At 40.8% G+C, this 13,627-nt stretch overlaps 1 protein-coding gene across 7 annotated transcripts in view; it reads left to right on the top strand.

The window, feature by feature from the left end:
- The first annotated feature begins 393 nt into the window (after window positions 1-393).
- LOC108429248 (F-actin-uncapping protein LRRC16A) overlaps window positions 394-13,627 on the top strand; it is a 155,567-nt gene continuing 142,333 nt past the window's right edge. For 2 of the 7 annotated variants that reach the window (XM_037536902.1, XM_037536907.1), the window contains exons 1-2: window positions 396-688; window positions 8,216-8,313. In XM_037536902.1, coding sequence (XP_037392799.1) covers window positions 649-688; window positions 8,216-8,313 — 138 coding nt within the window. In that variant the 5' untranslated portion in view covers window positions 396-648. Of the gene's footprint in view, window positions 689-8,215; window positions 8,314-13,627 lie in introns of all 7 variants that reach the window. The other 5 variants (XM_037536906.1, XM_037536908.1, XM_037536903.1 and 2 more) reach the window with 4 other exon arrangements.

Genomic DNA, 13,627 nt, shown 5'->3' with positions numbered 1-13,627 from the left:
GCCACTTAAAGCAAAACGCCTTTAGTCTAAGGCAGGCATGTCATACTGGGGACCTTCCAGGCCAAAGTGCTGTGGAGATTAGCGTCTACCACCATCCAGCTCTCTGACTCAGTTCATGAAGGCCTCGCTAATTAGCTGATGAGCTGAATCAGGCGTGTTTCATGAGACTGCGTGCAGAGGTCAGCAGTGTTTTGGCCCGTTAGGACGGGAGTCTGACACATGTCTAATGTCTGAGTGAGAGCCAGTTCAGTATAAAGGACCTGACTGGTCGGCTGGTTGACTCGGCGTGGAGTTGACTCGTGCAGTTCTCTGTTCCTCCAGCAGATGTCGCCGCCGCGCCTCTCCTGCCGCTCTCACCGGCCTCCGTGACTGGGGGCGAGGCGGGGCCAGCCGCTCGCTCGGTGTAGTAAAAAATAGCAGCTCGTTCTCCGCGAGGCGTCGTACGCGAAGCCTCTCCGGTTAAACCGGGATCTCACCGAGAAGATCGTACCATCGCGGGCGAGGACGGCTCGGAGGCGCGCGATGTCCCGGATCTACGGCTGCACCTGGTCTCGAGCTCGCCTGTTCCGTTTGTCCGGACTCTTCATCGCTCACGAATAGCGCCCAACATCAAGCGGAGAAAAACAAAACAAAAGCAGGATCGGCAAAATGAGCGAGGAGGCGTCTCACGTGCCCAAAGAAGTGCTGGGTAAGGGCTGCACGCGCTCTAAGCAGCAAGCGATCAAACCGGTTCTCTCTGTAATCAGTGCGGTCAGTGTGGATTATACCAGCCCGGTCAAGTGCACGACTGATTTTAACATTAGTTCGATCAGAGCTGTGAAAATGTGCAGCTGAGCGCTGATCGTGAGCTGTGTGGCCGATGCTGTGCAGGCTGAGGGGCTGAGGGGGCTTCATTGTGATGTGCAGTGCTGATCTGCTGATCTGGATGGTGCTGTGGTGATAGCAGGTTGGATGGCCAGGCGCTGAAGGGCTGGGCTGGGCTGGACGGGGACGGAAGGGTGGGCTCTGTGTGTGAGACGGCTTTGGATGTGAGGAGTGAGGAGTTATTATAAACCTTACATCACTGTAAAGCGCAGCTGATCTGAGCAGGTTCATCATCTCTTAGTTGGTCTTGTTGGGGACTGAAGTGCAGGAGATCTGCAGAGCCTGCTGACATCTGAAGGCTTCTTCTGATATTTCCTCTTTCCGTCTTCCTCCTTCTCCTTGTCATCCTCTCATCATCAGATTTCATATTTATCTTCTTTCTTCTTTAACTCACCTTTTCATCTTAATCCTTCTCCTTTATCTCCTCGTCCACTTATCATCGTCTTTATCTTCTCGTCCTCTGCCTTCTCCTCCTTCCTATTTTTTTATTCAGTTGATCATCTTCCCATCCTGTCGTCGTCGTCTTCTTCTTCTTCTTCTTCTCACCCCTTCCTCAACTTCTTATTCTCCTTCTTCCTCGTCCTTCTCCTTCATCGTCTTGTTCTCCATTTTTGTCTTCTCATCTCCTCCCTGCCATCGTCATCTTTATTAGCAGTGTTTCGTTTTCTTCTTCTCTGCTGTAGGTGCTGTGTATTTCAGTTGACCTGTAACTCTAGATTCTGCCGCTGGAGGTGATGATTACAGGTGTCTGAACAAACCGTGTGGACAGGTTTCCTCTGTAAAGTGTGATTCCTCTTCACGCTGACCGTGTAACACGTCTGTTGAGGGCAGTCAAGAAAATCCGTATCTTAGCTGCACACAATGATCAGTGACTGTGATTAGTTGTCGTGAGAAACGATAAGCGTTCACAAGTGCAACCACAACTCACGGCAGAGGATCAACTAATGCTGTGAGCATGTTCATGACTCTGTGATTCCTACTAAAATGCTTTAGTAAGACGCTTCAGAGTCATCTGTCAGTGTTATGACTCTCAGTGTCTGTCCGTCTATACATCCATCCATCCATCCGTCCATCCGTCCATTCAAAGCTTCAAGTAGTGAACTCCAGTCAGCAGGTCTAAAACCTAGTCTAGCAGTAAATAATGTTAAAGGGGAATCCCACCAATTTTTAAAAGGCAAAATTTCTGCATAATTCAGTTGCAGAGATGTAAACATTACGCCGGGTGGTTCATTAGAAAGAAATTGCTGACTTTACAGTGAAGATAACAACCAGACATTGCGTTGTTTATAACGGAAACATAGCCATATTATTTACTGTTCAAACAACCAGTGAACCTGCATTTCTGCTGAGCTTTAATATGTAATGTTAATAATGTTAAAATAAGGGTAACTATATAAAAATGTATTTTTGGTATTATTTAATTATACCTGCCTTCAGTGGATTTAAAAAAATACATTTTAGTCCAAAACCATTTTGACCTTATTTCAAAACTGATGTAAAAAGGTGTCTTAGGCAGCGAATCTATAACCAGTTCTTGTAATGCCTTTTTGTGGTGTAGCTTTTAGATACATTTAACACTTCAGACATCGGGGTGGAGTCAGGATGGAGTATTTCCGATCAAAACATTCTCACTGTCCTTTTTGACAGTAACTGTTGAATTTTGTAGACATTTTGTGGAATTCCCTTTTACCTGTAGAACCCAGCAATGTATTATCTGGACAGAAGAAAAAACCTTTAATTGACGAGTGAATGGTGAATGAATGGTGTTATTGGATAAACCTCACAAAAGAGAGAAGCTGCAGAAATGATGTAACTAATAGAAATTCCGCCAAGTTGAAGGTCATACATTTATCTTGTTGCCAGGTGTACAGAGTGCATATTCATGTGTCTTGTTTGTGCATCGCTTCAATCGATCACTTGCAGGAAGGCATACAGATTGTGAGGAGAGGCACACGGAGCACAGCCCCATCCATCCATCCATCCATCCATCCATCCATCCATCCATCCATCCATCCATCCATCCATCCATCCATCCATCCAGTCCTGTCTTGTAATGCTGTTCCTGCAGACTGTTGTTGTTGCAGTGTGTCAGATAAGACACAGTGGGAAAGAGAAAGACAAATGCACAGAGAATGACTGTAGAAAGAGGATCTCGTTGGCAGTGTGTGAAACAATGGGTAATTAGTCCTCGGCGTAACGAGGAAGAGAAAGCAGCTGCATTGTTTGACTGGCCGAACACAAGTGGCCGACAGCGCCGAGAGGAGAGAGGAGCATTGTTCTCCCTCAGTACAGAGGATGTGGCGAGAGCTGTCACCTGGTATGTTTGTGTGAGAGAGCTTTTTGGGATGCAAACCACTAAGTTCAGCCCAAGTAGAGATGGCACAGTTCTATAAAAACTGTTAAAACTGTTTAAATGGGCTTTTTTTAATTGTAGTACATCACTTAAGTTGTTTCATTGACACTATTACCTGATGAAGTGGCCAACAACAGGATTGTTAAAAGTTAAATTCAGTTAAATTCTTAAAAAAACCCAGAAACCTCACTTAGAGAGCAGATGTGTGCAAGAAGATTTAACATCAGGAATACATCTGTACAGGAATTATGAGGCAGTTCTGATATTCAGTATTTTTCATGGTTGTATTAAGGGTGTGTGTGTGGGTACTTGAGGGACTTGGTTAGCCATTCTTGGTGCCAGTGTTTGAATACTGAAATACTGTTTGGTATTTCTAGACTCCACACAAAAATAGTAAAAATATGCAGGCCTTTCAGTAAAAATCTGAATTTATGTTTTAACAAAAATGTAAAATGTGAAACATTTTGCTTGTATTTGCAGGTAAGTACATTATGCTGTACTTTGCTGCTCTTAAATGCAAGTACCTTAATTTATTGTTGCCAAGGATGCAACTGAGAAAGAGACAGCGCAGCTTTTATCGCTAAATATAAATACAGATATCGCCCAACAGCTGGGTGCAGTTCAAATATATTTCTTTGACAAACTAACGTATTGGCATGTGGTTCACTGAAGAGGAGAAAAATCTATACAATCTATAAAATGAGTCTCCGTCAGCATCCAGTGTTTTTTAAAATTATTATTATTATTATTATATAATCAACCGTATAATCTAAACAATTTTAAGTGGGGAAATTTAAACCAGTAACACGGAGCTGGTTATCTGCCTTTAGATGGAGTCAGACCAATAGAAAGCAACCAAATGTGATGTCTCAGTCGTAGCTTACTGCCAGTCTAGGGCACTGCATTCCGCATTCGAGCTTTAAGCGAAAAGAACTGGATTTGCTGGTGTTTTTGGTGTTTGGGGTCTCCTTTGTCATATTTTTTATTTCATAATTCACCATATGTTCTCAGTGGCGACCGGTCTGGATTGCAGGCAGGCCAGTTAAGCACCCGAACTCTTTTAATATGGTGCCTTCACAGATGTGCCTGGTAACCATGTCATGTGCACTGATGCCCCCTATAACATCATGAATAATGGCTTTTGAACTGTGCACTGCTAGCAAGCTGAATGGTCTTTAGCCCAGAGGACACTGTGTCCATGATTTAAAAAAAAAAATCAAATGTTAATTAATCGGACTACAGCACACTTTTCCACTTCACCTCAGTCCATTAAATGAGCTCGGGCCCAGAGAAGGTGGCAGCATTTCTGGATCCTGTTGATATCTGCTGTTGGTGTCTTCTTTGCATTTTGGAAGCAGCGATGAACTGTTTTACAGACAGTGGTTTTCAGAAGTGTTTCCATGCAGTGATTTTCACTACAGAATCATGTCTGTTTTTAATGTAGTGATGCCTGAGGGTGTAGATGATGAAAAGCGAAAATTTTTTGCTATTTTGTATTGAGAAACGTTATTCTTGAATTGTTGAACTATTTGATTGTGCAGTCTTTCACAGAGCTGCCAATTTACCACCAGATGTTTTTTTGTTTGTTTTTTTTAAGCATTACACAACTTTAGAAGCCTTTATTATCCACGTCCCAACTTTTTTGGAACGTGTTGTTGGCATCAACAATGTGATATAGGGTTTAAAGGATTTGCATATCATTGCATGTTGGTTTTATTTTCATTTTGCACAGTGTCCCAACTTTTTTGGAAATGGGGTTGTATCATTTTAAATCATAATATTGGTGAGAAAAATCACACATTTTTATATATATATATAAAACCTACCAATTTCCTTGTGTATTCTGAAATGTATGTCTGTGCATGAAGCAAAACTTTTGTGCAGCATCAGTGCTGTCACCTCAAACCAGTAAGCCACAGGTCTACATTTAATATCAGTTTTAATGCTTTTTTAACCATTGTCTCTGTGGTTAACCATTCATGAATTGTTATGAATACTTGAAAATCAAAATTAGTCAGAATGCACATCTCTAGTACGTACCAGCCGATGTTGGTACATAAACATTTATAAGTGTAGAAAGTGGGACTACATCCACATCGCTTAGCATAACAGAAAAATAGAACGTTTAATTCTGTAGAGTTACTAATACAGTATAAAACACAGGCATGCTCTGCTCTTCCAGAAGACAGTAAATACATTATCAGATGATTGGCAATGTTGCTTTCAAATCAAACTTTTTTTGATGCTAATCATTTTTGAAGCAAATTTCTGCAGATGCTAGTATTATTAAGACACCATGATGTATTCCTATTTAAAATATGAGTGGCACCACCGTCTTCAGATGGCCAGAAGTCCAAGATGGCATAAGTGAGCTCGCTGTCTCTGGGTGCATAGGATGGTCCTCTCTCTCCCCATCACTCATCACATTGGTAGCCAATGTACAGGTCTATTAACTCAAGTAAACAAAGTTACCGTTCTCCTCCAGATGAACACAGAATATGAATGGAATAGCTAGTGGCTAGAATGGGAACTAATTTGGCAAAAAAGACTTGGCTAATAGTCGATTTAGTGGTAACATTAGGCTACCTGTAGTTACTGTTGTTATCATATGAACTATTGCGTGTTAACGTTATGTTGCACTACAAGCAATTTTGGGATATTTAAAGCCAAGTTACAGAATCAGATAATATTTATTCTTTATTTTCCTCTAATAGCTGATCCAGCATTTTCTACCAGTATTGCCCCAAATCTCATATTGCCTATGCCATCAGTGCCATCTCTTCAATTCAGTTCAGTTCTGCTTCATTGCTGCTGTATAATTAATAAGCATAATTTTTGCAAAGATGCGACATTTTATTCAACTGACTTTTTTTTACAGAATTTTCAAGCGTGAATTTATTTGACAAGTCGCTGTTTTTTTTCTCACATTGGCATGGCAACAACCAAGATGATGTACCAAGATGACCACTAGAACTTTTTGACAACATCCTCTGCTTCATCACCTAAATATCTTCAAAAGCACCCCAAACTGAGTTAGGGACATCAGAGCTATTTGTGAAAGTACTTCCTAAATGAAGGGATAGAACATTCCCTGCTGATTTAGCTTTTCCGAAATGAAAAGTAGGCTGCCCAGTGTCACCATGTGACCACTTTTTAGTGGAGCCAAGGGTATTTCTTTTGATTTTAAGACTGTTTGTTTGTAAGCCTGTTGATTTTACATCAGCAAAAGAAAACCCAACTAACATATAATTATGTTTCTTTCGTGTATATTATTTTAGTGGTAATCATGTTGGACTATTCTGCATTTTTGTGTTCATTTCTCTTGGGTTCGGTGTGTTGCAGCCTTTAGTTTTCAAGACCTTTCTCATATTTTTTTGTCTTCTCTCTGCTCTGGTGGCTGACCTTCTGCCCTGTTCTTTGGCTGGACAATTTGCAATTGTGTATCTGATGCCACCCAAAAATAACACTCACCAAAAGTCCACCACTTCTGAACGTCTTTTCTTCACTAACGGACTTCCGAAGTCTGAACTGCAGCATGAAGGCACATATGACCCACTTCTCCCATAATCCTCTTCTCATGGATGGAAGCAGCTCCGTGAGGGTGTGGAGAATCAATTTGAGCAGAACAGTGGAGTAACTCTTGACTGCTGCGGAGGTTCTCCGTATTGTCAGGCTGAGGAGGGGGTGGAGGAAAGCTGAGGCAAATGTTGTGTTATGGAAGGTTTGTTTTGTGAAATGGTGACGAAGGCAGAATCTTACCTCTCAAACCTCATTTCCAGTTTGCTAGTTTCTTATATTCTCAAACTTCAGTTCAGTTCACTTAGTTGAGTGATTTCCCTATTGTAGCACTCTTTATTGAATCCTTCAACTAATTATCAAGACGTCTGAGTTGAATCAGGCACACGTCTGTTATCATAAAATTTTAGCTGACTGTTAGATAGCATGGGTGATATGACAAAACAAATCACGATGCTTAAAGATATTTTCATGACACACAATATGAATCACAGTATTTACTTTTTCTGAGATTGGAACAAGCAAAATGGAACCTATATAATAAAAAATAGTAATAAACCTACAACTTCAATGATTATTATGATGTTTATTTTCATGTTTTATAAGCTATGCTACACTAAATCCAATAAAACAGGCCCAAATATGCTCTGTTCATAATGAACCATCTGGTTAGTCTGTGTTCTTTAAGTACTAATTATACCCTGAAAAGGCCACTGTGACATAATCTATCATGATAATAGTAAAATATCATCATATTGCCCACCCCTAATTGCCACATACAGAGTTATGATTGTATTTTTTATTCATTGCATCTATCAAGGTGTAAACCTAAAGCATACAAAATAGCTGATTAGTGTTCTTGCTTTCTAGTGAGACGCACCTGATTCACATTCTGTTTGCTGTGATGTCAGCATATAATTGTGAACCCTAACAACTCTGAAAGTAATTACGAGCAGCTTAAATAATTATGATAATCTCAAATATTTGCGATAAGGTCATTATGCAATATTTTTGACAGGCCTGTCAGGCATTTTAAGCAGAACATCTTGAGTTGAATGGGTTGTTTTAAGCAGAACTTCATTGGGATAAATCAGGTGTTTAATGCAGTATTTCTTGCATTTAATAAGGTGTTTTGAGAGAGAAGTTCTTGAGATGAACCAGTCATTTTGAAGCAGGATTTATTGAGTATTATGAGGTCTTTTGGTAAAAATAGAACTGTTGGCAGTGTTTTCCAAACAGTACTGTGGATTTACCAGCTCCACTATGTCAGATGCTGTTTTTTGAGACATTATGGCGTACGCTGAAGTTCCCTCAGTGCTGCAACGTTTTCCAACTGCTTTTGATCTGTCATGCCCGTATCGTGATGTCTCAGTGGAAAAATCTTAACTTCTACAGTTTTGAGTGCTCTGGTTGAGTCAGGCTACGGCTGCTTATCCCATCCGGACACATTGTAAGTCTCTTCATTTTCTGTTCTCGCTGCAGAGAGCGTGAGGGATGCTGTGGGGAGGAAGATCAAGCTGGCGGTTAAGAAGAGAGTTAAACTGGAGATCAAAGGGGACAAGGTGGAGAACAGAATCCTGGTGAGTTATGCGGACCCCATCCTCCTGTCTGCATTTTAATATCTCCTTCTCTGCCTTTTTTTCTATTCTGTTGTGAAAATGCAAAGCAGCCCACTCTTTCACTCTCTTACATTTGATTTCCAGCATGTTTTTAGGATTTATACCCAGACTCTGGAGTCCCGTGTTTTGAGTGGTCCTTAAAAGAATAATTGGGTGAAACATCAAACTTGGCCTAATTTTATTGGATAAGCCGAGACATATTTGCAGCTAAGGCAAGGTTAGCCCTGTGTAGACTGCGTGCATAAATCACACCCTTTAAATTGCATGGAGTTGACACAGTTAATGACACAGTTTGAGGTAAGCATGTGATGGTTTAGGGATGCAGTTTGCACTAATTGGTGAGGTATGACCTTCCATTACTAGTTAGCCGCTCAGAACTCCAGTCCAAAACTAAGGAAACAAAGAATGAACACCAAGCATGTCTTGGCTGATCAACTACATTTGAGCAGAATTGTGTAAATTCAATGTTTCACATGACTTGCACCAGTATTATCTGAAGCTGCTGTTAGGAATTCCCATAGGCTGAGCTGGAGTGATAGCTGCTTGGTTTGGCTGCCTCTGAGAGGAGAGCTGTTCTCCTATAGCGCATTATCACCTGTGCGAGCTCGGTTAATGGAAGCGGGTGTCTCAGCTGGAAATGTCTGAAAAAGCTCAATGCTGAGGAGCTATTGGCAGTGCTTGGCCTGCTAGTAGTGATGTGGCTGGATTTTCCGCTTGAAGGCCTGTCAGGTAGCTGTCAGAAGCATTATGGAGCTCAGGTAAGTGGTTATATCAGAGCTCCGCTGGGTCCTGTGAATGTAGGTGCTGTCTGTATGTGTGACATATGGTTGAGGTAGTGAATGTGCTTGTAATGAGCCAGTGCTGCTTTTGGGTACTCTCAGTATTAGAGGGGATTTGGAAGGATGACAATAACAAGGATAAAAATAACACAAAAATCCTGGCTTTTCCACTCTCACCATTAGTGGGTCAGGGTCTTAGTCCTGAGGTTATGGTGGGGGACTGTTCAGTGATGTGATTGGAAGGCAGCCGGACCTCAAGCCTCTTTAGTGTTATTAATAGATCTGGAGCTCAGTTGAGTCCACATTGTGGTACAGCGATGCCTACAGTGCTGCATCAGTGTGGGAGCAGTGCCTTAACTCAGACAGAGAGGCTGCAGTGGGTTGTGGGGTACTATGTAAGCAGAACCTAATAAAGATCTCTTTAATTACAGCTTGGATTTCTAGAGTCAGGTCAGCATTGGTGATTGGCAGAGGGGAAACCTCAGGGCGCGAAGGCCTAATGATTTCTGTGAAAAAACTGCATGTGACATTTTAATTCATTTATGCGACAGAATCATCATGCTGTATTTTAACTCTGCAAGTGCTGTAGAAATACATTTATTTCATTATTACGATTTAGAACATTTTCCAATCATATTTTCCCCCCATATGGTTTCTAGATAGATACAGCCAAGCTATCTCTCCCATTGGTTAGGAGCTGAATTGATGGCCTAATACAACAGATTAACCAGTAACATTATTAAAAAGTGACCAATCATATTTAGAGTCCCAGTGTGTGGGGCTAAATATATCAGTAAAAACTACCTGTATTACAGGAGTCCCTGTAATACAACAACATACAAATAAATGTTAATGTCTTTTCAAATAAAACCTGGAAATCTTTAGCTTTAATTGTCAGTGTTTAATCTAGAACAGCTAAAAAGTGTTCATGCACATGGCCCTTTGCTTATGCTGACACAGTACTGGAATTCCTGAGGATAGCTTGCAGATATTAGCATTATCATACAGATGTTTTTTGATATTTATGGACCAAATTAAAGGCCTAGCTATAAGAGTCATGGTTTTCCACTTGTGACTGGTGTTATGCACAGTTTGAACAGATTCTTGGTTTTGTGTTTAGGCAGTTTGGGGCGCATTAGCATGTTAAATATGCTTGTGTTCACTTTAGGGGTAGACATGGTTATTGTGTTTATTGATATCCAGACTTTCAGGGCAGTTCCTGTCTTTGAGAGTAAGCAAAGTCTTAATGCTTTGATGTGAAATGGTAAATTTGAGAAATGTAGCGGTCTGTGTTTCTTTACAGTGCTGATGGGAACCAGAGGACACAATGTCTATGACCCAAATATTACTATTTTAATTATTTTCCAAAACCACCTACACCACAGTGAACCTACACCAGTATATTTCTATAGAACATTTCACATCAAACGACTCTGAATGACTTTGTTTAAAACTTAATGACTGAATTATGCATATACGATGAGAAATCAGTGGAATTCCCCTTTAATATCCATTTTAGTGATGCAAATGATCAACTGATTAACTGACAAATAAACAGTTTGACCAGTGCTATCAGTTAAAAAGGCAGGTTTATGTTCAAGTTGAGGAATGCTTTTATATTGCATGCATGAGAACATAATAGGCAACTGGCTCCAATATATGCTAGTGCAGTCTCTTGTCATCTCAAGGCTTGACTACTGCAACTCGCTCTTGGCTGGTCTTCCCATGCAGGCCATCAAGCCTCTGCAACTCATCCTCTTCTTCAATCTGCCCAAGTTCAGCCACGTTACCCCACTGCTGCACTCCCTTCACTGGCTTCCTGTAGCTGCACGGATCAGATTTAAAACCCTAATGCTTGCCTACAAAGCCAAAAATGGACCAGCCCCTACCTACTTGATGGCAATGATGAAATCTCGAACTGTACCACGAGCCCTTTGAGCTTCGAGTACAGCTCGGCTTGACCCGCCATCCTTCAAGGCGCGTAGAAGACAAGCGTTGAGAATGTTTGCTATACTGGCACCCAAGAGGTGGAATGAACTCCCACTGGCCGTCTGTACAGCAGAGTCACTGTCTTCAAACGCAGACTGAAGACTCATCTCTTTACACAGCACTTAAATGAGCACTGAATTATAAGCTGCACTTATATATATTTTATTGCATTGCATTGAATGGCACAGAGTTCTGTGTTAAACTCTTCCTTTTTCTCTCTGTATCTACAGTGACATTTGTTTCTAGCAGTATCTGAGTGCAGGACTGTCTTTTTCTCTAAGCTATTGGTAACTAGCAAAGATATTTTCTCTAGATAGACAGAGCACTTCTTGTATGTCGCTCTGGATAAGAGCGTCTGCTAAATGCTGTAAATATAAATGTAAATATATAGACCTACTAAAAAATGAAATGCACAGCTTAATATAGTGGACATAATAAAGGACAGTGAAAAACCACGTAGAAAGCAAACATCCACAAGTGATATATTGGACAACTGTTCTGTTAAATAAAGGCGAGGTGGACGGCAATGAACACCCATCCTTAAAAATGGTTACAGTATCCATCCCTTTACTGTAATGTGAGGTTTATATTTATGAAAAATTCCATTTATCCATCCACTTATCTGATGGCTGATGGAACTGGACTATTGCGGCACATCAAACCCGTAAATCCCCCCACGCACACAGATCAGTGTCATGCTGGGACTCGCGTTCATGGACTATGATAAATAGTGTGGAAGTGAGTGTGTGAGAGAAACTGAGTAAGAGGGGAAAAAAAAAACATAGCTGGAATTTCCCTGGAGTTCACTCTAAATTCCATGGTGGTTCCTGAACCATGAGAATAAAACGCTGACTCTCCCGCTGCCCTGTTTAAATTACTGAGCAAATAAATGCCCCATTGCAGTAACTGTCGGCTGAGGACGCAGATAACCATTTGGGCGGAAGTGGCAGAAAACAAAAACAAACCTCCAGGCCCACTTTTATAGTCTTGCCCATGGCTCCCAGCATGCTGCTGGATGATTTGGTGACCTTCTCTGTGGACTGGCTCTGAGGAGGTTCCTAGTGTAGATATATGTGAAAACACTGCACTAAACACAGATTTCTCCCTTCACTCCAAATGTAGTTTGTAAGCAAAGAGGTGTTGCCTGAAGTTCACGTCTTTAGTCTCGTAGCAGTGAAAAACTACTGTAGCAAGCAAGTAACTGAAGCTTATTGCCACCATTTAAACATTGCTTAAACTGAGTGTCTACATCATTACATGCCACTGCATCATGTACTATTATCTGAAAAATGAGTACAAATAAGAACAAAATTCAGGTTTTAAGTAGAGCTGGGCAAAGGTGTAATATTACAGTACACAATACTTCTAGATGTTATCACAATATGGTATTTTTTTTGACATCTGATATGTTTAAACACAATGTAGTGCCACATTAAAAAAAACAATCAAAAACTAAAATTGTATACTCTAAACTCTATATTATTTATATTTAACATTTCACACACTAACAGGAATAATTATATTCTCTTTTTGATCAAATAAGCAGTTGGGAAATATCCACAGTATTCTCAGAAAGGCATAATGTGACATATCATGATGTATTATATCATGATAACTATAAAAATTGTCCAGTCCTAGTTTTAAGATGAATGCTGCTAATATTTTTAGCTATATAAGGTACTTTTGACTACTAACACTGATTTTTTTTGTGTGTGTGTATGTGTATCCAAAAGTATCTAGACATCCCTTCTGAATTCAGGTACTTCAACTTATTCCCACTGATAGCAGAGGCAGCAGGCTTGCAATAACCCCATGGAGAATTATGGGGATCTACTGATACCCTTGATTTTGGAAGAAACGTTGGATGAGTGGGTGTCTACACTCTTTTGGACATGTAGCATATTTATTGTATGCCTAATACTAGACTACAAAGAATTGTAATTGTTATTCATCAATGCTGTTGCTGTTTAATCCACGACTAGCTGTGCAAATACCATAATCAGCAGGTCAGGAACAGCAAGAACATTACCATAAGTCATCCTCATGTAGCATAATTACAACCCTTTCAAAGCAGTTCCTCGTATATATTAACCATCCGTGAAGTGTTAGATGGCTTCATTAAGGCTCAGAAGCATCATGAAGTGCGTTTTAATAAAAATGCATGCTCTTCATATCGCGCACTGCAAGCACTGAATCAAATCCCCTCTCTTAGTCAAACTGAATCGCACTGTCGTTTGGGTGTAAGGGCATGATGTATGGGGTTTTCCCTGCATAAAGACTCCTGGGGGCAACAGAAGAGAGCAAGCAGGTGTTTTAATAATATCACTACATCAAAAGGTAAATCCCAATGGATTATCCACAGCAGTGGAGGAAGGCAAGAGGGAGAGGGAGAGAGACCAAGCTTCAAACAATGAAGCTCTCGCACTGAAAGCTTTTCACAACACTGCAGTGCCTCAGGCCTCAGCTTTCTGCCCTTATACTGCTGCTTTGTCTTCGGCTAGCAGCCC

The sequence above is a fragment of the Pygocentrus nattereri genome, chromosome 3 (genome assembly GCF_015220715.1).
Source record: "Pygocentrus nattereri isolate fPygNat1 chromosome 3, fPygNat1.pri, whole genome shotgun sequence".
Taxonomy (NCBI): domain Eukaryota; kingdom Metazoa; phylum Chordata; class Actinopteri; order Characiformes; family Serrasalmidae; genus Pygocentrus; species Pygocentrus nattereri.
Note: the sequence above shows the minus strand (reverse complement) of the source record. Positions and strands in the feature narration are given on the sequence as shown.